The following is a 25,774-nucleotide window of genomic DNA, read 5'->3' as shown; positions in this document are numbered from 1 at the left end:
AGGATTTTTTACACGCTGGATGAAATCCTGCGAGGGTTTCATTGGGACCGTGAGGGTGAGGAAGAAAGTGTATAGCAGTGACAAATTTGTTCCTGATCTGCGAAGGGAACAGTCTTTTTGACAGAATGATCCAGGGGTGCTGCCCTTTACTCTGGCAGAGCAGGAAATCTGCTCCTTTCCTACCCTGGCACATTCATCCTTCCAACAGCTGCTAATAGAGTGACTGCTAATAGAGTGGGGTCTCCATCCTTCGTTACCTAATTGCACTAACTTTAATAACCCACACAGGGGAAGACAAAGAAGTCCACTGTAGATACCGAAAACGTTCTAGTTAAGAGGCCAAATTCGAACCCACAGAAGCAACAGGCAGGGGAGAAGGAGAGTTTTGTGCCTTAGGCATATGAATGGGAGTCAGGAGATCTAGGTTCTGGTCCCAGCCTTGCCATTAACTCATTGCATGACTTCAGACAGGTCCCTTTCCTTTCAATTCCTTATCTGTAAAGCTGAAATAGTCACACATCCCTTCCTCATGGGGTGGGTTATGATGAAAATGCACTGATGTACGTGAGGTGATCGGACACTGAAGAAAGGCCTGCGAATAGAATTTGATCTCAGTGTGCTATATTTACAGCTAGAGAAACAACTGCCCTGTAGGAGGCTACGATGCACAACCCGCCGGTGAGAGCAACTCCTGCCTCAGGCCTCCTGCAGAAAGTAGCTGCAAAACCCCTGGTGGGTGCCCCGGACATTGCTCCCCTAGGGGGGATGCTCAGGATGCACTCTCATGGGGCCTTGCTTTTCCCATTTAAAACCTCCCTCCTCCCTTTTTAAGCCCTAATATGCAGTGATCCCCACTGGCCAGCAGGGGTCATGTCACGCTACGAGGAGACGGGTTTCCCCAGGGAATCAGGCCCCCCCGCTCAGCACTCTCAGGAGTCGTCCCACCACAGATCATAAGGAGAAAGCACCACTCTGATTTTACAGCGCCCTTTTTATTTGTGAACGGATTGGCGCAGGCAGGTGACAGGCACAGCCGTGCCAGAGCACAGCCAGCTCTCCACGACTGCGCCGGGGCAGAGACAGCAAGAAGAGAATGGCAGAGCGGGTGCAAAAACACAGCAAATGCAAACACACATTGAGAGACGGTGGAGAAGGACCAGAGCCAACAGGCAAGTGACGCTTTCAGAACACGAGGTGCTTCCTCAGGCAGGGATTTAATCTATTGCAACCTTAAAGGAACACACAAACAACCAGGAAAAGACACTTAATGATTAACGTGTGTCTGCTGAAATGTGCTAGTCTGGGAGCCCTGGAGACTGGACCTCTGGATCCACAGAGCAGGTAGATGAAAGGCAAGCTACGGCACACTGCCCTGCTGGGACCTCCAGGAAGGTCAGGCCCCTAGGCGTCTCTGCTGAGAGTGCCACCCCAGGGGCAGGGGGCTGGTGGATAGTGATTAGTTCTTTGCTGAGGCACAAAGGTTTCCTCTCCCAACTGCTCTGATGCGTGTTGCTTTTCCCACCATGTCTCACCTGGCTGGAGAGGTGTTTAGGGCAATGCTGGGCCGCTCCGGGTCAGATCATATGCCCAGCAATTTCTATACATCCATCCGTCCAGGCAGAACGTGCCAGCCATTAGCAACACTGGGATCTAAGGAGGGTGCTCACGCCCAGGGGTCTAGCAGGCAGTAATGTGAGTGTGTGTCCTCTGCCTGAGCTGTTCCTACAGCGAATGAGTCTGCACCCTACCAGTCTCTGGAGAGAGGGTGGAAGAGCAGCCAGGGATCCTCCCCTCATAGAAAATGCTACAAATAGGTATAAACAGCAGCTGTTGTTTCCTGGCATTTGCATGAACTGAGATTTTCTTATCCAAGTAAGATTCCTGCCACTTGTTAAAGTTCAACTCCTTAATACAGGAGCCCAGCAAATGGAATGTGCTGAGTGGAGAATGCATGATGGGCTCCTCACCTCCCTCTGCCCTCTGGGACGTAGCAATCCCTCCCTCCCCTCCCGCCCTCCATGCTGCAAGGATCCACTTGCTCTGGTACAGTTTGATCACTTTGGGTACAAGGCAGACCGTGGCTGCTGCATCGATCTGGACTGCACAACCCTTCATGCGAGACGATCCCTCTGGTGGGATTAGGAAAAGCCAGGGAATGAACATACTTACCCAGCCTCCCTAGCAGAGGAACTTGGCCCAGCATCCACTACACCACCCTTACCTCTCTCTGTGCAAACCAGGCATAGTTTTAGCACATTATTCAGAGCTTGTTATTTAAGAGCCAGAGGTTCTTAGATGTCAGTTCAAACTGGGTTTCTCCCTGCTTTGCAGAGCTGGGGGTGTAATTGCAATCCAAGAATCACTAGGAGAGGCACTCTCCAGCCAAGAGCGTCCACACCACAGGGCTCAGGCACAAAAATGTTATTTGTCAGGAAGAGCTGATTTGACCAACAAGTAATGCCTCCCCTAGTGAAATACTGCACAGGATAAGGTAGCTAACAACCTAGCAGAGTTCTCTGAATCTGCTAATACAACAATTTCCCTATACAGTGTATAATCTGCTGACACCAACCACCATACAAGTTACAAATGGGAATTGCAAACTCAGAGCAGCATGTTCCAAGTTCATGAAATTTTGTCAGTCTGTGACCAGGAGACAGCAGCAGATTGAAAGTCTCCTCCCAAGGGAGAGCCAAATGTCCTGTTTAAAATCACAGTGGCTTGGAAGAGAAGCCCCTGGAGTGGCTATGTCCCTGGTACAACTTGCCTTTGCGACAGGAGAATGTCATCGTCCAGAGACTCTGTCATGGTGGGCGGTGGTACAGTGGGTGAGGCAGCGTTGCGTTCCCTCTACAGTCCACATACTGGTAGCTCTCAAAAGCCAGTTGCTCCGAGTGGCACAGGTATGAGCAGGTCAGGGTGCCCCTGCAACGCACAGTCACAACAAGAATCCATTTTACTTGAACTAGAGAGAGATTTGAAAGCACCAAGCTGGATCTTCTGCTGGGATTCACTTTAAGGAAAAGTTCCATTGTGGCCTTTCCCAGCCACTCAGACAATTCTCGTCTTTCTTACTCTGCAGCTCCAAACCACTCACACCACAAGTCCAGGCCGAGCTGCCCCGTTTCACACATTTGTGGGGGGGCGGGTCCCTCAGACCGTTTATTTTTAAGGCAGCATTTAAGCGATCCCCCATCAGCAATCTGCAATATTCTTCTAACACAACCTTTAAAGCTGGACCCATTCACTGCTACGGCCTCTGCACCTCTGTGCTGCTCCGCCTGATCCTTAAACGTCATGCTGAGCAAACCGAGCACTTGTGCAGTCGAAGTGACGACGCACGGCGACAGCAGCACATACCTTCCCGTTCTGTTCTCAGGTGTTACAGCAAAGAACAGCGTGTACCCCACCATGCCAGGCACCGCAGGGCTAACGCCACTGGGAAGCGGCACACCACAGAAGAGAGGCAGCAAAGGTCACCCCTGAGTCACCTCCCGCCGCCTGCGAGTCCAGCAGATAGATGGCGTGGCTGCAGGAGCTGGGGCGGAGCATCAGCACCACCGCAGCTGTTCACGCCATCCTAATCGATGCTCAGCCCCATCACCACAGGTCTCAGTCCAGAGGGGATACAGACTGTTCAACTGCTAGAGCAGACGGGCCAAACCATTCTCACCCCACAATGCACCACGGGGACTTGGCCGCACTGTGTCTAAGTCAGTGGTTCTCAACCTATTTAACATTGTGGGCTGCATATGCAGTCCACAATGCATTATGTGGGCTGCATCCAATACGACATGTATGGCCCCGAGGATGCCACATGGGCCACAGCGGAGAACCACACTCTAAGCCATGGTTCAAGAACAGCGTTGGAAATGGGTTTGTCATCACTGCTCCACTGGCAGCCAGACAGGAAACTGCTGTCAATGGCAGGTCAGTTTCTGGGTCATGTTACTGACCAACCCCTGAGAAGGATTGTGTGGGCCCACACTCACTCCCACCTCCATAGGAGGAGGAGGCAAAGCTTTCTTGGCTTGCCTGGTGTGGGCCATTCGCACTGGCCCGTTCAAAATACAGCACAATTCATGTGCAGTCAAGCTGAGTGCAATGCCTTCAGGCCATCTTCCTGACCAGGACCTCCCCTGCAGCCAGGATGTCTGCAGAAGAGAGAATGTGCTTTGTTCCTTCACACCCTGGTCTCACAGCCATCTGCGCATCTGGGGTCTTTGTTCAAATGCTGAAGACCTCAAGCACCAGTCTGAGTCACTCTGCCCTCACATGGTGGATGTACAGGATCTATCCTCTGGGGAACAGGCCAAGCTCATTCTCCCCCACACAGCCTGCACCATTCACCCCAGACACAGGTATAGCTGTTCCCAATGCAGGCTGAAACAGTACCACTGTACAAGTCACCTCACCAACCCTCTGGGTTTGCACTGCTGGAGCTCTCTGGGAGCTGAAGTCAGGGCGTGTTCCTCTGCACCAATAGCTTGGGTGACTTTCCCCTTAAAATTCAAATAACTGGTGCATCCGATGAAGTGAGCTGGAGCTCACGAAAGCTTATGCTCTAATAAATTGGTTAGTCTCTAAGGTGCCACAAGTCCTCCTTTTCTTTTTGCGGATACAGACTAACACGGCTGCTACTCTGAAATAACTGTTACACACCCACGCCAATAGTTGCAAACCTACCTGAGGAAAGACTAATTAAAACTTCAAACAGTCTTGGTCTCTGAAAACACTAATATGAAGGGAAATTCAGATTGCCTCAGTGAGGAATGTTTGGGACAGCGCAGATCAACAGCGAGTGATTTGCTTTGAACCAAATGCCACTTACTGTAAGTGCAGTAGAACGTTGTGGACTTTAATTTTGATCCAGGTGCAGATGTTGCTTAGAAGACAGAAAATAGAGAATTAATTTTGCAGTACAATGTTTTCATCACACAAAACCCGTCTGCACCACAGAGCAACCCAGGCCTGGGGAGAAAGCGCAAGCTTCTCCTAAGTACTTCTCTGATCAGGTCTACACTTGGAAAGCTTTGCCGGTGTGGTTGGACTGATCGGCTTACTTGGCAAAGCACTCCTTGTATGGATGCTGCTTATACTGGCAAAGCATATTCCTTTAAACCTTTAGCTGACAACGCTTATTCCAGCCACGCCCCTCTCTCCTCCTTGAGCACGATAAGCTATACTGGTGAAAGTGCCATTTTGCCATTATAACTGCATCTACATTAGGAGCTTTTACCGATGCAGCTGATTTGGTCAGAGATCACACCCCCGACAGACATAGCTATGCAGTAGAAGTTTGTAGTGTAGACGTGATACCCTCCCTGCAAATGCATCAAGCAAAACAAGATGGGAGAATTCACATTCTGGCAACACCTAGTATCTTCCCCCACCATGGGCAGAGCAGGAAACAGATCGCATGAGATGCCTGTGGAGAATCACCAAACTGCTCATTCATAGAGATTGGGGGTGGTAGATACACTTAACTGCACACAGATGGACTAATCTGTATCAGGCATTTCCAAACCAGATTGATTAATCTGTGGGGGGTATTAGATTTGAAAGTTATACAGTCTTGTCAGTTGCAGGCTGGGAAAACATTTAATGCAGAAGAACTAGAAAGGAATAGGAAGGGGGTCAGGGATAGCTCAGTGGCTTAAGCATTGACCTGCTAAACCTAGGGTTGTGAGTTCAATCCTTGAGGGGGCCATTTAGGGATCTAGGGCAAAAATTGGGGATTGGTCCTGCTTTGAGCAGGGGGTTGGACTAGATGTCCTCCTGAGGTCCCTTCCAACCCTGATATTCTATGATTCTATGAATTTAAACTGGACATGCTGGGTTTCTGTCCCCACATGATTACACATATGAAACTCAAAAGGACACATTCTCAGCTGCACTGCAGGGTCAGACAGAAAGAGGCTATGGCCCAAGTTATACATTTATGCCAGACTGCCCCTTGAGAAAAGCCCAGAAACATTAATGCTACTTATCAGCCAGGAAAGTAAGTCTCTGAGAAATACTTACTAGGTATTATAGTCCTGTATAAGACTGGAGACCGTATAATATATCTGCAAGTAAAACAGAAGAGTTAGTTGGAGATTTACAGTGATTACAGTAACCATGTACAGGTGCAGCCCAGTGATCTGAGCACATAAAGAGTTAAAGATTATCCCATCAATTCCACACAGCTCAGAGCCAGTATTTAAAATCCAATCCACACTGTGTTGGGACCAAGTTACAACATGGCAGATCTCGACATAGTTACAATATACAGCATGAACCTGTGCAGGAAACACCCATATGAGACTTCAGGATTCGGTCTTTTGCCTCCCCTGTTTGCTAAGTACTGGCCTGGGCCAGCAGGTGAATGGGCAGCTGGAAAGACAGGAATGGGGGTGGGGGGTGAAGGGACTCTCTGCCCCTGGGGCAATAGAAATACAAGGCAACAGAGAAGGGGACCACTATCTCTCCCCACCCGAAGGGGGCCAGACCTTTTGACAGGGCAGCAACAGGCAGCAGTACCCACCTGGCCGCTGCGCAAAGGGCCGATATTCAGGAGGTTCTTCTTGGTGGTTTTCCCTATCACCAGGGACAGGTGTAAGACCTCAATGTCCAGTTGGGTGACAGTGACTGCGTAGAAGTTGTTGTTGGTTACATTCAACACATTCTAAGGAGAGAGAGAAACTCAGCCTGAAGCTCTCACACAGCGAGGGTAACGCATGTGCTCGATTTCCGTGCAGTGACCTTGCAGCACCACAGCCCTGCAAACGCCAGTCCTCAGACACTCATAGCTTGGCTGTGGCAATTCCCCTCTGCTGAGGATTGGCCCAAGGAAACACCCAAGATCACATTTGGGTGAGAGTCACTGGCTCTTTAAGTTACAGGAGCAAAACTCCTCACCTGCCCCAGAGCTGCTCTGGGAATCACTTGCTCCCTGCTCTGCTCCCTGTGCCACACATTCATGGCTGGGCTGAAAGTGGAGGAAAGATACAACACACAACGACAAACAATTCCCAACATTTGTTACATAGTCCGCTCACTTCCACCCGGCAGCACCTCCTGCCCCATCACACACTGCTCCACCAACATGCCTCATTTCTGACTGGCCACTCCAGTCTTGCCTGCTGCCCCACTGTGCTTACACAGCTCTGCCAACTAGCTCACTACTGACCTGCCGCGCTATCTCCGAGACTTAGAAGTGAGCCAAGCTATGGACTGATAATGGGATATGAGCTCAATGTCACCGTACGCGCTGAGCTGAGAACTCACTGTCATGTTGAGATCGATACTGGAAATGGTGGAATTAAAGGCAATGGAGGAGGCATTCAGCCCTGCGGGCTGCACAGCGATGGAGCGAGGGAACAGGAAGAATATGATGAGAGATGACATCAGCAGGCAAATTGTCACAGCAAGGGACACATAGAGCTTCCTGTAAGACAGCATCAAAGGACCATAACTGCAACAGTGGCCTAGCACTGCCCACAGCACTGTCCTAGGCTAGAGCCCTGTCTCTACGGGGTTGGACAAGCACAGGGGGGAGTGAGTGCCCGCTCAGACGCAGTGAGCACCAAGACATGAGGGCCTGCGAAGGGACTGTGTAGTAGCCAGTGATAGCAAGTTCACCTTGGGGCCAGAAGGGGGTGGGGTTCAGACCCCGAAACATGCTGCTTGTCACTGCTGGAAGTTAGCAGTCCCACGCGGCACTTTTCAAACAGAACTAGCCCAGAATCCCAGCCCACAGTCCCTCCTGCATGAAGAAGTGCTGCTTGTACAGCCCACAGCCAACACAGAGCAGATGCCGTGCAGGCACCAAACCCACTGCAGCTCGGGGCCCAGTGAGAAACAAAGCTTTTAAATGAACTTCTGCAAACAGATTCCTCATGTAATGCTGTGCACCCTAGCTGCATACATTTAAACGCAGTCAGAGCATTAAAAGAACAGGGGAGAAAGAACAGGGGAGAAACAGGACTTTACGTTCGTCTGGGCTTCAGCCTCTGGTCACCATATGGAATCAGAGCCACCAACTGCTTCTCTTGCTCTGAAAGACAGAAGATAAGAGGTGCAGGTCAGAAGAGATGCATCGCACTGCATGCAGTAGTGAACAGGGCACATCGGGCTGCAGAGCACCACGCTGCAGTTTAGGGCCTATCAGCATTCTCGTTACAAACGCTGCCCCGTTCAGAGGGATGCAGGGATCTAACTCAAATAACCCTTGCTGGCTTTGACCTAACATAGAGACAGACTGAGCTTTGCTCACATAGGGCTGCATGGATACTTTCCAACAGCCCCAGTCTTGCACTGATTAACACAAGATGGAGCCAATTGCAGGCTCTCTCTTTAGTACAGGATGGAGATTGCAGGTCACAGCATGCAGTGCTCCATCCTGACTGGTGTTCCATAGGGCGCAGAGCTGAGTGAGAAGCAACAAGCAGAGGTCAGATTGGTGAAGTGCCTGGAAAGGCTGAAAACCACTGACCAAGCACACACAAGAGCCACCTACCCCTGGGGATTCTTCCCGTTCCCTGGCACGTTGGGCAGTTGATGCAGCCCCGACTCACAGTGCCTACACAGGGCATGCAGGATGTGGCAGAGTCTCCTCCATTGATAGTGCCATAATTGGTGACTTCATCCTCACCAGCCGATTTCCTGTGCAGAATCGATTTCTCTCCCCTCTCCTTCTGGACAGAGACCTTCCAGAACTGGGAAAACGTTTCACCCATAGTTGAAAGAGTTTTTCTCTAGATCCAAAAACAAAAACATTCCAGAAAAGACGTCTCTTTACTGATCAGTCCTGCTAACTCTTGTGTTTTTAATAGCAAATATTGCAATAGTTGGAGTACTTCCTAAAGCCCCACGTCCTGGAGTCATGGGAATGTGTCAGAATCTCAGCTTTCAATTTAAAAAAAATGAAAAGTAAGTTTTTCTAGTCCAAATGGTTACAGGGGAAAACTTATCTCGAGCGTGAGCTAATGGCTACAAAAACAGAAGGTAAATAAAAAGAACCCAATGTGTTTTGGTTTTTCCAATCTCATTAATTTTGGGGGTCTGACTCATGAATTTTTGAATACTTGTGGGTGGCAGCACTTCAAAAATCTACAAGTAACAATTCCCAGGTTCTTTCCATATGTCAGATCGCTCACCCTATTGGCAGCGAGAATACCGTGTGCACACACGCATGCGCTCACTTTTGAATGCATCAACCCCTCACCAAACTTCACCTTACTAAACACATGCCTAATTAAAATCAGATCAGTGTTTGTCTCTCCCCTTTTGTTTAAGCCAGAATGACTTCTCAGATCTTCTTCCTAGCTCCCTGCAGCCCCTTGCAATCAGAAACTCGTGAATCAGCTGTTGCAATGAGCCAGGCTTATTATTAAAGAGCGTTTGCAACTAAAGAAGAAAAATAGCAGAAGTGAAAGAACAATATTCTACCACCAGACCATCTGATTGCACCTTCCTCCATGATGTCATCTGCCGGCAGAAAGGAGAGAGGATTGCTCCCTAGTCGAGGCAGTCTCGCTTTAATGACTGAGACACAGGCTGCTTCTCAACAGAAAGGGCCTAAAGGAAGACCAACTGCACTCACCTAGAAAGTTATGAGGCTGGACGTAAAGAACCACTCCTGATTCTTGCTTGAAACACGCGCTGGAGAAAAGAACTTGGGGATGGGGCACAACACCCACGGACACATCTAGATCTTTCCTTTAGTCCCCAGACCAGTGCTGCTGAGCTCAGCATCAGAGTCTAGCAAACTCCGGAAGCCACTTATCTTTATCACATGGAGGCAAGTAGTGATATTCCTGGGTGACAAAGGAAGCATCTGGACTTCATTAAAGTAAGGAGGTAAGATAATCACTGCAGCACTGCTGATTTGATCACAGGGTCACAAGGTTTCAGAGGAGCAGCCGTGTTAGTCTGTATCCGTAAAAAGAACAGGAGGACTTGTGGCACCTTAGAGACTAACAAATTTATTAGAGCATAAGCTTTCGTGAGCTACATCCGATGAAGTGAGCTGTAGCTCACAACAGCTTATACTCTAATAAATTTGTTAGTCTCTAAGGTGCCACAAATCCTTCTTTTCTTTTAGGGTCACAAGGGGATCTCCCCACAGCAGCTCCCTGACACCCCATTTGCTGAGTTACTGCATCCACTGAGCACCCAACCCTTTTGCAACCCTGCAGCTTGGAAGGCTGCAGGGGAGACCATGGGCTCTGATGCCGGAAAAATTCCAGTGACTCTGCGACTTTTGATCCCAAGCTTTTCTGCTATGGACCCATCCCCTAGCTCTGCAGCTTCCTTTGGAGAGCTAGACAGGGGTTCTCAAACTTCATTGCACCATGACGCCCTTCTGACAACAAAAATTACTACATGACTCCAGACAGGAGGGGGCCAGAGCCTGAGCCCCCCAACCCTGGGCAGAGTTGGGGGGGTAGAGCCCTGCCACCCCAGGCTCAAGCCCTCTGGCTTTGGCTTCAGTCCCAAGCGGCAGGGCCCAGCGAGCGTAACGCTGGCCCTGGTGACCCCATTAAAATGGGGTTGCAACCCACAGTTTGAGAACTGCTCAGCTAGAGGCTTCAAAGATTCCTCTAGCCAGTTTGGTCTCAGCCTCTTACCCTTGCAATTTTCCCCATTAATACTTGCGCTTTTTTTTCCTGTTCCAGGAGTAAAAAATGAGGAGGAGGAGGAATTAAAGCGGTGGTTTTTCATCAACTGGGATAAAAGACTACAGGGGCTGGGAGACGCCTGCTGATGTCAAGGGAAAGCCAAGCATAAGGTAAACCCTTTCCTTTGCTAATTTGCAGTACATTAGGAGAACGGCACTCTTTAGCTGCGACTCTTCATTCCCAGTATAAAATTGCTCTTATATGCTTAACCCCTGAGGGAGAGGGCTTGGGCGGATGCGGTTTGCAAGATACATAAAGGTGGCCTAATAACGTATGTAGATAATCTGGGCGCTGGGAAGAAGCCACACTGACTGTGTAACTACTATTATTTATACAGCACCACGTGTGTGCATGGCACTTTACAGACAAGAAAAGAGCAACTCCTTGATCAAAGAACAAAACAGAGTTTGAAGGATAGTGCTGGAAGCTGATAAACGAGTATCATTTCAAAAGGTCCAAAACACTAACAGCTCGCTGCCTATCACAAGGGACAAGTGCATCACTAGCGATGCTGCGTGCAAATGCTAGGCCAAAGAGGCAAGAAGGCTTTGCTTGTTAAAAGCAACAACCTGGGTTGGAGTTAGTGAAGGCAGCTATAAAAAATAAAAAAATAAAATATAATAAATGGAAGAAAGGGGAAGCTGATGGTAATGTATATAAATCAGAACTAAGGAACCGTAGAAAATCAATAAGGAAAACACAAGGAGAAATCTGTGGCCAGCAGAGTTAAGGACGGTAAGAAATTTTTAAAAATATATTAGCAAAAAGAATCCTGACAATGGTATTGGTCCATTGATAGATGGAAACAGTAAAACTATCAGTAATAATGCAAAAAGGCAGAAGTTTTGGATAAATATTTCCATTCTGTATTTGGCAGGAAAAAAAACAAATGGTGCAGTCTCTTCCTAGAGTGATGTTAACACACTTTTCATTCCACTAAATATCTCTGGAGGATGTTAAACAGAATCTACTAAAATCAGAGATTTTTAAACCAGCAGGTCCAGATGATTTACATCCAAGATTTTAAAAGAGCTGCTGAGGAGCCCTCTGGACTGTTAATGATGATTTTCAGTAAATCTTGGAGCACCACGGAAGTTCCAGAAGATTGGAAGAAAGCTAATGTTGTGCCAATTTTTAAAAACAGTAAATGGGATGACTTGGGTAATTATAGGCATGTCAATCTCACATGGACACTGGGCAAGACAATGGAGCTGCTGATATGGAACTCAATTAATAAAGATTTAAAGGAGGGTAATGTAATTAATGCCAGTCACTATGGGTTTCTAGAAAGTAGATCCTGTCAAACTAACTTGGTATCTTTTTTTGACAAGATAATAAGTTTGGTAGATAAAGGTAACGGTGTTGACACAGTATACTTAAGACTTCTGCAAGGTGTTTGGCTTGGTATCACACAACATTTTGATTAAAAAAAACTAACAATATAAAATGAACACGGCACACATTACATGGATTAAAAACTGGTTAACTGATAGATTTCAAAATGGGAATGTAAACAGGGAATCCTCATCAAGCAGGTGAGTTTCCTGTGGGGTCCTACAGAGACTGATTTTTTGCCCTAAGCTATTTAACATTTTTGTCAATGACCTGGAAGAAAACATAAAATAATCGCTGATTAAGTTATTTACCAAAAATTGGGAGAGCGGTAAATAATGAAGTGGGCAAGTCACTGATTCAGAACAATTTAGATCACTTGGCCAACTAGGTGAAAGCAAACAATGTGTTTTAATACAGATAAATAGAAATGTATCCATCTGAAAACAAAGGACGTAGGCCATACTAACAGAATGGGGAACTATATGCTGGAAAGCAGGAACTGAAAAATATTTGGGGAGGCATCATGCTGGACTGCTGCTGGAATACTGTGTCCAGGTCTGGTGCCCACAATTCAAGGACATTGATAAATTGGAGAGGGTTCAGAGAAGAGCCACAAGAATAATTAAAGGACTAGAAATGCTGCCTTACAACGACAGGCTCAAGCAGCTCATTATTCAGCTTAACAAAGAGAAGGTTAAGGGGTGACTTGATTACAGTTTAGAAGAAGTTACACAGGAATAGAAATTTGATAATGGGCTCTTCAATCTAGAAGACAAAGATCTAATGTGATCCAATGGCTGGAAGTTGAAGCTAGACAAATTCAGACTGGAAATAAGGTATGTGTTATTAACAGTGAGGGTAATTCACCACTGGAATAATTTACCAAGGGTCGTGGTGGATTCTCCATCACTGACAATTTTTAAATAGAGATTGGATGTTTTTCTAGAAGATCTGCTCTAGGAATTATTGTGGGGAAGTTCTCTGGCCTGTGTTATACAGGAGATCAGACCAGATAGTCACTGTGGTCCCATCTGGCCTTGGAATCTATGGATTACTGGCCTCCAGGAGAGCTGAGGCTAGGTATAGCAGAAGCCCCATAGGAGGTAACACTGCCTCCCCAAGAGGGAGATTGTGTCTGGGTTTGGGAACTTGTGCCATGACTTCCGTTCAGTTCTCTCAGTCGCACAGGGTTTCCTCGGGATGAGCAGTAAAGGGGTTTGAACTCCACGGTGGTTTGGCAGGGATGACACAGCTTTAGACATCCGAGGGTGCCATTCACACCTCTGCAGTGCCTACTAAACACACTGCCATTCGCTTGCCTGGTTAGTATTGAACATCTGCCCCTCCATTTGCAAAAGTACAGTCCTGGTAGGCCGCCCCAGCACCTGTGCCATTCGCTCCCCTGTTCCACTCTGATGTTTGTGAGCTTGCACAAGTGGCTAGGAAGGAGCAGGACCCCTTTTCACAGGGGCCAAGAGAGTGGGGGTTTGCATGAGATCTTTCAAGCTCAGCCCTTTTATTTGTGATATGTTTCCTGCTGACATGGCTCATCAGTTTCCTGCTTGCTTAGGAGCCAGTTTCAGTGCTTTCGAACAGGGCTATGTCATTTCCTTCTGGCCCTATGGGGTTGGGGGAAGAGGTAACAGATTTGGGGGTTGGATTTACCTGGCAGGGATCCCCCACAACTGGCTCCGTGCATGGGGAAAAGGGCACCAGCGTATTGGAGGCTGGAGGTGCCTCTACGGGGGGAGCAAGTTACGAGTACTGGGGAGGATATGGGGGCAAGGTTCCTCCATGACTAGCTCTGGGCACAAGGCTGGGGGTGGCTTGGACTTGGCGTGTCTGTGGCAGGGAGCTGGGGGTACATGTAATGGGGGCAGTGCTGGGTGAAGTGGTCCCCCTCATAGGGCAGGGCACCCACGGCTGGCTGTGACGGGGGATGTCTGCAGAAGGGAGCTGGGGCTGCATGTAACAGGGGGCGGTGATGGAATCCCCCTTACAAGGCAGGGCCCCCATAGCTAGCTGGGCCTTGGCGTATCTGTGGAAGGGAGCTTGGGGTACATGTAATGGGGGCAGTGCTGGGGTCCCCCTCAGGGCAGGCTGTACCTGGGGGGTGTCTGTGGCAGGGAGCTGGGGGTATATGTAACAGGGGGCAGTGCTGGGGTCCCCCTCAGGGCAGGCTGTACCTGGGGGGTGTCTGTGGAAGGGAGCTGGGGGTATATGTAACAGGGGGCAGTGCTGGGGTCCCCCTCAGGGCAGGCTGTACCTGGGGGGTGTCTGTGGAAGGGAGCTGGGGGTATATGTAACAGGGGGCAGTGCTGGGGTCCCCCTCAGGCAGGACCTCCATGGCTGGCTGTGACTAGGGGTGTCTGCAGAAGGGAGCTGGGGCTGCATGTAACAGGGGGCGGTGATGGGATCCCCCTTACAAGGCAGGGCCCCCATGGCATGCTGGGCCTTGGCATGTCTGTGGCAGGGAGCTGGGGGTACAGGTATTGGGGGCAGTGCTGGGGCCAGCGCCCATGGCTGGCTGGGCCTGGGCAGTACTGGGCCCCCCCCCCAGGGCAGGGCCCCCATGGCTGGCTGGGCCTGGGGGTACATGTAATGGGGGGCAGTGCTGGGGCCCCCCAACAGGGCAGGCCCCCATGGCTGGCTAGGCCTGAGGATACATATAATGGGGGACAGTGCTGGGGCCCTCCTCACGGGGCAGGGCCTCCATGGCTGGCTGGGCCTGGGGGTACATGTAATGGGGGGCAGTGCTGGGGCCCCCCGACAGGGCAGGCCCCCATGGCTGGCTGGGCCTGGGGGTACATGTAATGGGGGTCAGTGCTGGGGCCCCCTCACGGGGCAGGGCCCCCATACCTGGCTGGGCCTGGGGGTACATGTAATGGGGGGCAGCGCTGGGCCCCCCCCACGGGCAGGCCCCCATGGCTGGCTGGGCCTGGGGGTACATGTAATGGGGGGCAGCGCTGGGCCCCCCCACGGGCAGGCCCCCATGGCTGGCTGGGCCTGGGGGTACATGTAATGGGGGGCAGCGCTGGGCCCCCCCCATGGGCAGGCCCCCATGGCTGGCTGGGCCTGGGGGTACATGTAATGGGGGGCAGCGCTGGGCCCCCCCACGGGCAGGCCCCCATGGCTGGCTGGGCCTGGGGGTACATGTAATGGGGGGCAGCGCTGGGCCCCCCCCATGGGCAGGCCCCCATGGCTGGCTGGGCCTGGGGGTACATGTAATGGGGGGCAGCGCTGGGCCCCCCCACGGGCAGGCCCCCATGGCTGGCTGGGCCTGGGGGTACATGTAATGGGGGGCAGCGCTGGGCCCCCCTACGGGCAGGCCCCCATGGCTGGCTGGGGCTGGGGAAGGGGAACACCGGGGAAGGGGGCGAAACAAGGGCGGGGGGCGGCCGGGCCGCTCGGGGTCCCCCCGCCCCGCGAGGGCCCCGGGCCCGGTCTCTTACCCCGGCGGCGGCTCCTCCGGCCCACGGCGGCAGCAGCAGCCGAGCCAGCCCCGCGGGGGAGCGGGGCAAAGCGGAACCAAACGCGCCTCCGGCCGGGGGCGGGGCGGGGCGGGGCGGCCTCTCCCCGCCGCTGCCGGCAGGTGCGGCTCGGCCCCGGCCCCGGCCCGCCCCGGGGGCCGCACCCCGCCCGGCCTTCGCCTTAGCGGGGCAGACACGGGCTGCGCCCGGGGGGCCTGCGGGGTTCGCCCCCCTCCCCGCCCCGGCCAGCCCCACGGCCCGTCCGGCCCAGCGCCCCGCCAGCGCCGGGAGCCCCCGAGGGAGCGAACGGAACCGGGACGCGCCCAGTGATCCAGCCCCTGGCCCCAGCCCTGGCCGACAGAGCCTAGGGCCACCATTCTTGCCCATCCTGGGTACTGGTGGACTGATCCTCCATAAACTTATCTGGTTCCTTTTTGAACCCTCTTAAGTCTTGGCCTTCACATCCTCTGGCAAGGAGTTCCACAGGTTAATGGGGGGGTGTGCTGAGAGCTATTGAACTAAACAGGGTCTAGAGTAGCAGCCCTGTTAGTCTGTATTCTCAAAACAAAAAGGAGTACTTAGGGCACCTTAGAGACGAACCAATTTATTTGAGCATGAGCTTTCGATGCATCCGATGAAGTGAGCTGTAGCTCACGAAAGCTTATGCTCAAATAAATTGGTTCGTCTCTAAAGTGCCACAAGTACTCATTGAGCCAAATGGTAAACCCTGCATAGAACGGAACCCACTTCAAGCCCAGGGGTGCAGCAGCACCCTCAATTCTAGCATGTATGGTCATTGCATCCAAGCACCCTTTGAAATCCCAGCCCCACCCTTGGATTTTACACAGCAGGAACAGGGCAGCTCTACAGCCCCTCTCAGCCCACTGCTGGCTTTCAGAAGTTTTCTTAAACCAGTGACCCACTTCCTCATCAAGTGAGCCCTTTGGAGGTGGAAATGTATTTTAGGTTAGGAGCAGGAAAGCATGCTGTTCTCCCACAGCAAGGCTGGGGGTGTTTTTGTGCAGGTGTACAGCAAAACTGTAGGCTTGTTAGGCCAGTGCCAGTGAGCAAACTGTGCCCTTTAAACAGACAAGAGAAGAAACTTTATGCCTATATGCAGAATTCTGCACAGTCGCTGAGGGTGGCTTAACGTTGGTATTACCACCACTGGCAGATTTAGAGCAGACTGCACAAAAATTTCACCAACAGTAGTGTCATAGGAAGATTGATAGTAGCTGAGAGAGGAGGATGTTTCAGGAAAGTTGAAACAGTAATTAAGTAGAAAGGGATAATAGAAATAACTACCAAATGGATTTTACCTGCCACCATTACAAAAGAAAAGGAGTACTTGTGGCACCTTAGAGACGAACCAATTTATTTGAGCATGAGCTTTCGTGAGCTACAGCATCCGATGAAGTGAGCTGTAGCTCATGAAAGCTCATGCTCAAATAAATTGGTTCGTCTCTAAGGTGCCACAAGTCCTCCTTTTCTTTTTGCGAATACAGACTAACACGGCTGTTACTCTGAAACCTGTCATTACAAAAGGATGGCAGAGCAGATCAGCACCTTTGGGTCCATTGTATGAAAATAATCCAACAGGCACAGCTATGGTTCCGTTATGGCCACAATCACATTTCATTATTTTGGTGTTTAACATTGTCTACACAGGACTTTTAATCCCCTGCTCTGGCACTTCCCTAGCTGAAGCTCCCTCCCTATGACTGTAGAGAACTACTGAGAGTCGGATTAAAAGGTGTCCTGTTTATACCACTATTATTCTACAGAACTGCCCCCAACTGTGGAATTGCATAGAGGATTGTGCAACAGTGAGAAGTTTTAGGCTGTGTCACAGTCTACGGGTCGCTGTTCTCACATGATTGGCTCAGGGCCTGAGCACGCCTTTGAACTGTGGTTACAGCTCAACAGAACTATGATAAAAGTCGAGCTGCACACTTTCTACCAGAACAGTAGTAACAGAATGAGGAAATGAACCAAGATGTCCACTTAAATCACAGCTAGGAGTAAGAAGTTTGATTCAGACTATAGCTGCAGAATCATAATGCTCAGCAGCTCCACAGAAACATTAGTTAAGTGACCTCAACATCTTTGTTTAACCTTGCTGTATTTATCCCCTTATGTGTCAAAGAGATTGCATAAGAGCCCTCACCAAAGCTGTGCCAAAACTGGAATTGTTCAGATGCTTTGTTCCATACTTCCTGCTCTCAACCCTGCTACCTAACATAAATGAACTTTTTTCTTGATAAGTAATCTGCATAGTGAGACAGTCAATCACTAGTTACGTGAAAGGAAAACACCCAAAGTATCCTACTAGTTCATAATATCAGAAATGTACTTGTCACTCCCATTGTGTTACTGCAAGGCTACTAAGTGCACTTTAAGAGTTTGATGAACAAATAGTTAAGGATTTTATTATAAGGACCGAGGCAAAGATTTTTAATTTTTTTTTTTTTACATCACATTTGAAGACTTTAAAGTGCTTATTCTAAATAATATACAAAGACCTTATCTGCACTATGGAATATATTATAAATTATATCATGCATCATTAACAAAATATACAAAGCCAACAGAAATATATCTTAAGTCCAAGCATACATTATCTAAAACGATCAGGATACAGGAGAATGGCTTAGAGTTACAACAGTAAAACTAACCCAAGCATTTTGGAGGGGGAAACTAAAGAGAATAGGTCTTGCAAACTTGAAAGTGTTACTTGCAAATCTTTTAGTGTTTAACAACTACTTAAAGTAGCTCAAATGGAAACTTATTTAAAAACACAAACAAAAAAACCCCACCCACCCTAGTATAAAGGTATGTATTTAAAAAAAAAAATTCTTGTTGAACAATCCAGATCAAAGTAAGATGCTTACCAGCAACTGAACTTCATCCTCACCATTTCATTCTCTGTAAGCTTGAGCTACAATACTACAGACCAGAGTTTGCACACATACTGTAGGTGATGGAAAAAGTATTAAACTGTAGTTTTATCAAGTGAAGAATTATCTAGAATTGGTCCACAGCAGATAGAAATGTACTGGGGAGAAACACTGCAAAATAGTCTCACTGTATTTCAAAATAAATGTTTAACAATTTATCATCTTGCATCTTCTATAAAAATAGGTTTTAAACAAAATTGTATCTGATACATATTTTCTTCTAATACTTTATTTAATAGAATCTAATTTATATTTGTATGGCTAATGATTATTATATAGTCAATCACAATACTGACACTGCTTTGGACTCTTTATCCACATCCTGTCAAAATATTAACACCTTAATTAGAAGCAGCAGAGATCAGAATATAATGTGTTTTCGATACTGTCAATGGTATGAGTTTTGCTGTAGCAAGGACAAAAAAAAATTCACTTACACCATGACAGATTCAAAATAAGAGTGTAGTCTACACTGCTGTCAAATCCAAACGACTGGGTTCTACGTTACGAAGTACCGGCACACTACTGCACAGCAGTGGACACTGATGGTTTCTGGTCTCTTCCAAGAATCAAACCCTAGCTCTGACAGGTTTCAAGGGGAATTATTTTCTCAGATTTTCACCTCTCTCAAAAACTGCACATAAGCCAAAACGGCAATGGCACTGTACCATAAAATATAACTGTATATAGCATAACCTGATTCATCAAGAGACTGGGTAGTTTATGCTGCTGGAGTTACTGCTTTTTTTTAAACCAGAAGTCAACCAAATCCTACTTCTCACTCCTACTCACATTCCCAAACATAACTAGAATTCACACGCCCATATAGGCCTGACCTATCATATTCTTCAGTTCTTTATCAGTAAAACAGAAGGTTTGCACTGGAGTGATTTGGAAAAAGTAACAGTCAAACCTTCATCCTTTGCAAAAGGTCCCTAAGAATTCATAGGTGGACTTTTCCCTGTAGTTCTATTCTAATTTAGGAAAATATTTTATGCAGGCTGTGTGACTTTGTACTATTCACCATTGCAGATACTGGTCAGGAACTGCTGGTGAATCAATTTCTCATGCTTCATTGTATCTACAATGAAATTAAAAAATGAAATTCCTGATCTTCATTAAGTACATTTAAATTAACACGGGTTATACTTTCAGTATTTTAAAATAAATTTTAAGTCATGGGTTTGTTTTTTTTGAAAGGTGTCTCATGTGAGCACCCCGTTTCTTTTTTTAAAAAAAGAGTGCTTAGTCTGTATTTTTAGTCTATTAGTACTTCTATCATGCATTAGAAAAAAGTCAATTTTTAAAAAAAAAACCCTCAGTAGAAGTGGCAACCTGCTAGCTGTGTGCAGATCTTGAAGATTAGGTAAGACTACATTTAACAGCAGTGTCTGGCCCCTCTTCCCAATGTTTTGTTTTGCTGACCTCAGCATGAACAAATATCCCAACTGCCCAAAAACAACCTATACAGTAAAAGAGGAAGTTGTCACTTTTGTTGGAGAAGTTTAAAATAATTCTACTGAACTCCCAGATACAAGAGATTAGTATCAAATCAGATTTAAAACTTGTTCAATTATCTATCCAGTGTCTAAAGCAAAGTTAAAATTCTGGTCTTTGATTCATAAAATTCTGAGTCGCAGGTGGCGTGTTTGAGATTTCAGTGAAGGAACAAATCAAGAGTTCAAGAAAAATGGAAACGAAGTGCTTCTATCCCCCAACCCCAAAACAGAAGGAAGCCTGGGAGTAGTCTGCTGCTGTGGTGTTTAATAACAGTCTGGTCAAATATGGGTGCTTTGGCTACCAGGAGGAGTCAATATCTGCTGCTGTACCAGTCATTGTTATTGATCTGAAGCAATTCGGTAACTACTTGCACTATGTTATAGTTGTGTTTCTTCAGCAGTCTCAGGTTTAACTGCCTGTCACAGAATCCCATCTCACACAGATTGGCTAGGAGAGTGGCAGTCTGCTCTTCTGTAGTTGTAGGCTGCTTAAAGAAAAGAGAACCCTTTAAATTCAAAATACGGAATTGACTGAATAGTCATCTCTATTTCAAAGCAGAAAACTTAATACTTTATAAAAAGATTTTAAAGCTAATCTTAGCTTTATTTGCCGCTAAATTGTTTACAGTCTCTGATATTTGAAATGACCTCACTTTTTAGGGTTTCATTTAGCAACCAAGAATTAGTCTGCATGGGCTGTCTAGTGCAGCTGGTTAGTGCATTAGCCCTTCAGAGATGGATTTAAGTATCGACTCATGTTCCAAATGAATCAAGATTACCATGTCCTACCCCACTGCAGGCAACAGGAGGATCACCTCTCAAACTACGCTCTTTGGGGCAGGGACCAGGTACAGCCACCCTTTATATGTGGTTGTACATTTCATCACCCTACATAAAAAAAAGTGTGTATGAGGAGCAATCAGAAAGGGTTAGAACTGAAGTCACCCTGGGGAACTTGAAGAGTCTGCCAGCACTATGGCTAGTACTAAGCAGTGCTACGGATTTCACAATAAGCACCAACTGTTCTAGTTTACAGAACAATTTAAAAAAATCAGTGATCTCTTCCAGGAAACACCTGGTTTATTTTATTTTAATGATATGATATCAGGATGTGTTTAGAAATCAATGCAAGTTACTTGCTGGAGAAAACACAGAATAATCCTAGGACCATGAGCAAATCATTATTTTAATGAGTAACTTGGTTCTTTAGTTACTCATGAAAATAACTAACTGTTATATGCTCACTGGCCAGAAGATGGATGAGATGAAAAAGACCTCAATGGGTATGTCTACACTGCAGTTAAAGACCCTTGGCTAACCCGTGCCAGCTGACTCGGTGTGGCGGGGCTCAGGCTAACAGGCTGTTTAATTGTGGTGTAGACATTCAGGCTTGGGCTGGAGACTGGGTTCTAGGACCCTGCGAGGTGGGAGGATCCCATAGCTCAGGCTGCAGCCCAAGCCCAAATGTTTACAGTGCAATTAAACAGTCCCAGGAGCCTGCGAGCCTGAGTCAGCTGGTAAAGGCCACCTGCAGGTGTCTAACTGCAGTATAGGCATACCCTAAGAGGCATCTCCCATCTGCAACTTTTATGGTTCCGTGCTGTCAGGAAAAACAGTGCAAACAGACTTATTATAGGGAGGTAACTCAATAGTTCCTAGCCATATTGGAATATACAAAGCCTTAAACAGCTGCTGAGATTTATTAGTGGTGGAAATAATGGTGAGATGATTAGCCAATCCCAAAAGGCACACACAACAAAGCAACAGATGACTGTTATTACACTAGATAAAACAAGGGTCTGCAAACACTCTAAAGACATCATGGCTGAATGGGACACAGGTGGTTCACTGAAGGGCAACTCATTTTTCAGGGCTGAGTGGTTGAAACAATTCTCCTTCTTCCAATTGGCCGAAAGTTACATTGGAATATTACTACATCAGCTGTCCAATCACATCACTACTTTATACAAGTCACTCCCTCCAATAACTTCACCTCAGCTCAGTCAACAAAACATAACTGTAAATCTTTCCCAGCAAAGGAAATGGTATATCCCTCATTTTTGCATCTTAAAATCAAACTGCAGAATAAAAATAACCTTCAAGACACTGGAGTCAATGTGATAACCATACAGAGCTCAACTCTGACAGTTCAGCCCCCTTTTCAGATTTACTTGGTATGAAGCCAGTTATTGCTTTGTATGAACTGCTAGGATTACTAATGTCCCCCAGTTAACCATCTGTTGTTTGGCTTTCCTGAATTAGTCAGGGAAGCTGTGCTAGTGTTTCAACTGCAGACAGTTACTGCCAAACCTGTTTAATATTTTACTGTTCCAAGAGTAAAAGGACAGGAGTTTTACCCCTATACAGGGTAACAAACACATAATTAATATTTTTAATGTAAGGTTAAAGTTCTTAAAAAAAATCCACATAGTGCATCAGAAAACGAGAGATATACATACCTGTTCTGCAATGGACTGTCCAGCAAACAGTGCTTTGTAGGCAGAGGCAGCAACAGACAAAGCTCCTTTAACTAGCCCTCCTGCAATGCTGCTTCCTTGGGGGTGTCTGTGGAGAAGTGTGATGTTATCTGAAGTCAGTAAAGGCAAGAGTGTATTTCACTTACAGTATCTCCTTGTTAGAGAACCTACTGCAATGTAAGTCTCATTGGAGAAAATGGGGTATAATCAAAAGGAATCATTCAGAGGCTATTTGTGGAGGTCAATCCATTTCTTTTAAGACACCTTATCAACAGGTTTTATGTAAGTATAGAAAGAGTGCATTCAAGACACACTTAACAGCTTTCTACAGTGGAACTATTATTTGCTTGCCCACAGAGATCTACAGGGTTGTATGTGGGTATGTAGCAGCATACTGTGTTGCCTGCCAAATACCTCTCTCAGAACAATCCTAACATCCAGATTTACCATTACCATTTCTGGTCTCTATTGGTCCCCTCAACTTAACCAGATATTCTGCCTGGTCTCTTGACCATTTTCTTTTTAGATTACTATGCTATACATCCAACTCCCAACATCATCTTTATAAGCTGGTTGCATTCTCACTGTGTCTTTAGTTTAAATTTTTCCCAAGACCCAAGAATCTGAAAGACCTGGAGGCAACAAACCAGATTTTCAGAAGGACTCAGCTCCAACAGAAGCAGGCAAGTCAAGGGCAAGACTTTCAAAGTGGTCATCAACTTTGGTCCCTTCATTTAGGGGCATAAATCAGAGAAGAGCTCTTTTAAAGATCTGGCCCCATTGAATTCGGCATTGATTTCTGAAATCTTGAATTGAATGTTGCTAAGACAGGCTCCCCACCATCTCCACAGACTACAAAGAGAACTTATGCCCTTAACTGCTTTTCTCAGTTTAAAGAGATGCGAGGCCAAGATGCATCAATTCTGAAGTGATAAATGATTGGTTTCAATTACCTTGTGTATTCTGGGCACTTCAATTTATTATTATTTACAATTCCTGAAGGTCCTGGTCCAGGAAAGTCTTCATATCTGGGCTCTAGAAGTAAATCAAAACAAGTGAGCAAGTGCAGTAAACAAGCATAGTAGACAGCTGAGGTTTGCGCATGTGAACTGAAGTGAGTAGTGAGGTTCCTACAGTCCACAAGAAACTAAGTTTAACACAGATATCACAAGCTTGTAGGCCAACAGTTCACCATACTCTAAGCTGGGTGCTGCTGCAGCTATCCAGTGTTTGGGGATTATGGGATAAGAAGAGAGGGAAAGTGCAGGGGTACTTATCTTTCATCCCCCTCGCCCTTTTTCCCCTGCACCCTCTGCATTCAGAAAACACCACTGAGACAGATTGATTTCCACAGGGCCTTTTGTGGCAAGCCTAGGAGTCCCACCTCTGCTACATCTGCCTCTGAAGATCTCTCTTTGCCAGGAAATGTGGTCAGGATTAGCTAGCACATCTCCAAATCTCTCTTCAGGCACATTTCTACCCAAACGAGAAGTTAAACCATTACTGGTGGGATAAATCGAAAAGCAGAAAGGGATCATTTGTGTATAAAAGAATCATTCTGACTGTATACTGGAATACTTCACCCCCAAAGAATTTATAGTATAAAAGACAGAGTGTTGGGAGAAACTGCATCTTCCTTTGCCTCTATGGCAACTAGCAGATTTTAGACACTACTTTAATAGAAATAATATGCTGCAGAACCCAATAAACATGTGACAATTAACTACCTGGACTACTAACAGTGTATGGTACTAAGCAGCCACCCATAGAATTTATAATATATGCTGCAGGTACCTTCTCTTATTTGATCAGGAACAGCTGAAGGTATTTCCTCTGTAAATGGCAAATTTGGTTTTTGGAGACTGTGGCTCTGAAGAGAAGAGGGGTTCCTGCAAAAAAGTTATATATAAAAACATGTACAAAGATACAGAAGCAAAAACCACAAACCTCAGTTCTGGAGTCAGTACAGGCTGCACAGAAGATGCTGCCTTAAACGGTACAGCAGGATCTGAGACATTCATACTTGCACATACTTTTCAAACAGCACAAATGTAACTTTTTTAGTTTGTACACAGGGCTCAGGCTCAGTGCCCCACAGACATAGAAATTCCATCTTTAGCATTTTTGTTCTGGTCACAGAAGCACCCACACCCTCCATACCTTTGCAGTTGGGGTAGGGTGCCGACGATCTCTGGGGTCAATGGTACTGCATCCAACGTCTGTGAAGTTGTTAAGATATCATTGATATTATGGACCTGAGGCTGGCTCTCTCCTTCTGGGATCACCATCTCCATTTCAGCGTCTATTGCTCTTTCCAAACTGGGCTGAGAGAGGGCAGAGCTATACATAGACTCTCCCAGTGGACGGCTGGTATCGAAGCACTCAGGGAGGATAATGATATAATCCTCTGAAGAAGCAGAGGACACTTGGCTTTGAACTTCATCTTTAACATCCCCTTCCTGTTCATACTCTGCGTCGCTAGGCTCCCCACTGAGATTTGCTCCATCAGACCCTGCAAATTTCTCTAACAGAAGAAAAAGAATGGTGTACTAGAATTTTGCCATTAAGACCAGCTTGGCAACAAAGGCACCATTTGCCTACAAACACAAGACGACAAGCTCAGAAACAACTGCAGGACCTTTGGTGCCAAGGCTGGCCAGGTTTTTTTCCCTGTGCGCATGTAGTGATGGTATGGGCTTTTGATTGGCTAGGAAGCAGACCTTGTCTAAATGGCCTTTGGCATGAGATTGGTGGGGTTGCACTTTGTCTTTGCTACTGCCTGGCATTCCAACTGTATATCAGGTTGTTTATCCAGTGCTCACACAAGGGCAGAGGGGTGAGGAACTGCACTATGCCTGGGTACCTTAAGTTAGAAAGGCACTGTGACACTCCATCCCATATTCTTCACAGGGATATTATTATAATAGGATTATGGCATAATTATGGTGCATTTTGTACAAGATGGGCCATGTGAGGGGTCTTGCTTAATATGATTATCCTATTTGTATGTATGTTTCATTTTTGTACCTAAAGTTATGAATATTGACTATGTATCTGTATTTCAAATGTGCTTACTCTGGGTAACGCCCACAACTAGACTTTCAGGTATAACAATGAAGAAGCCAGACAGTGCTGATGGCCTATCAGCAAAGACAATGGACCCTGAAAGAACTTAACCTTCCTGCAAACGTTCCAGACGGTCTATAAGTAATGGCTCCTATGACTCAGCAAGGTAAGCAAGGCCATGTGACTAGGCCACATGACTCTGGACTTCCATGCTGAGACGTTTGTATTTTTCCACAAACTGGTCTAGGAACCAAGTTTAAAACAAAGGGTTCCTACCATATGCTAAAGCAATATAAAGCAGAGTGA

The 25,774-nt window shown here is 47.0% G+C and overlaps 2 protein-coding genes across 5 annotated transcripts in view; both read right to left on the bottom strand.

Moving 5' to 3' along the window:
- Window positions 1–973: 973 nt before the first annotated feature.
- TMEM106A (transmembrane protein 106A) lies at window positions 974–15,545 on the bottom strand. The gene is made up of 8 exons (XM_073325725.1): window positions 15,452–15,545; window positions 8,501–8,738; window positions 7,975–8,038; window positions 7,270–7,429; window positions 6,527–6,667; window positions 6,025–6,068; window positions 4,832–4,885; window positions 974–2,925 (listed from the first exon to the last, which is right to left on the bottom strand). Exons 2-8 carry the CDS (start codon window positions 8,718–8,720, stop codon window positions 2,805–2,807), a joined length of 804 nt encoding a protein of 267 aa, XP_073181826.1. The 5' UTR covers window positions 8,721–8,738; window positions 15,452–15,545; the 3' UTR covers window positions 974–2,804.
- Window positions 15,546–17,992: 2,447 nt separating this feature from the next.
- NBR1 (NBR1 autophagy cargo receptor) overlaps window positions 17,993–25,774 on the bottom strand; it is a 28,726-nt gene continuing 20,944 nt past the window's right edge. For 3 of the 4 annotated variants that reach the window (XM_073326075.1, XM_073326076.1, XM_073326072.1), the window contains 5 exons: window positions 24,563–24,926; window positions 24,197–24,291; window positions 23,356–23,437; window positions 22,385–22,490; window positions 17,993–20,413 (listed from right to left, as the gene is read on the bottom strand). In XM_073326075.1, coding sequence (XP_073182176.1) covers window positions 20,237–20,413; window positions 22,385–22,490; window positions 23,356–23,437; window positions 24,197–24,291; window positions 24,563–24,926 — 824 coding nt within the window. In that variant the 3' untranslated portion in view covers window positions 17,993–20,236. The remainder of the gene's footprint in view (window positions 20,414–22,384; window positions 22,491–23,355; window positions 23,438–24,196; window positions 24,292–24,562; window positions 24,927–25,774) is intronic. The other variant, XM_073326074.1, reaches the window with a different exon arrangement.

The sequence above is a fragment of the Lepidochelys kempii genome, chromosome 27, assembly GCF_965140265.1.
Source record: "Lepidochelys kempii isolate rLepKem1 chromosome 27, rLepKem1.hap2, whole genome shotgun sequence".
Classification (NCBI taxonomy): domain Eukaryota; kingdom Metazoa; phylum Chordata; order Testudines; family Cheloniidae; genus Lepidochelys; species Lepidochelys kempii.
This window is presented reverse-complemented; position numbering and strand designations above follow the sequence as displayed.

Coding starts and splice junctions, on each gene's coding strand:
- TMEM106A (XM_073325725.1), bottom strand. CDS start 8,720: ATGGGTGAAACGTTTTCCCAGTTCTGGAAGGTCTCTGTCCAGAAGGAG. Junction 7,430..7,974: donor AGGCTGAAGCCCAGACGAAC/GTAAAGTCCTGT, acceptor GCTGTCTTACAG/GAAGCTCTATGTGTCCCTTG. Junction 6,069..6,526: donor GCCCTTTGCGCAGCGGCCAG/GTGGGTACTGCT, acceptor TTTTACTTGCAG/ATATATTATACGGTCTCCAG.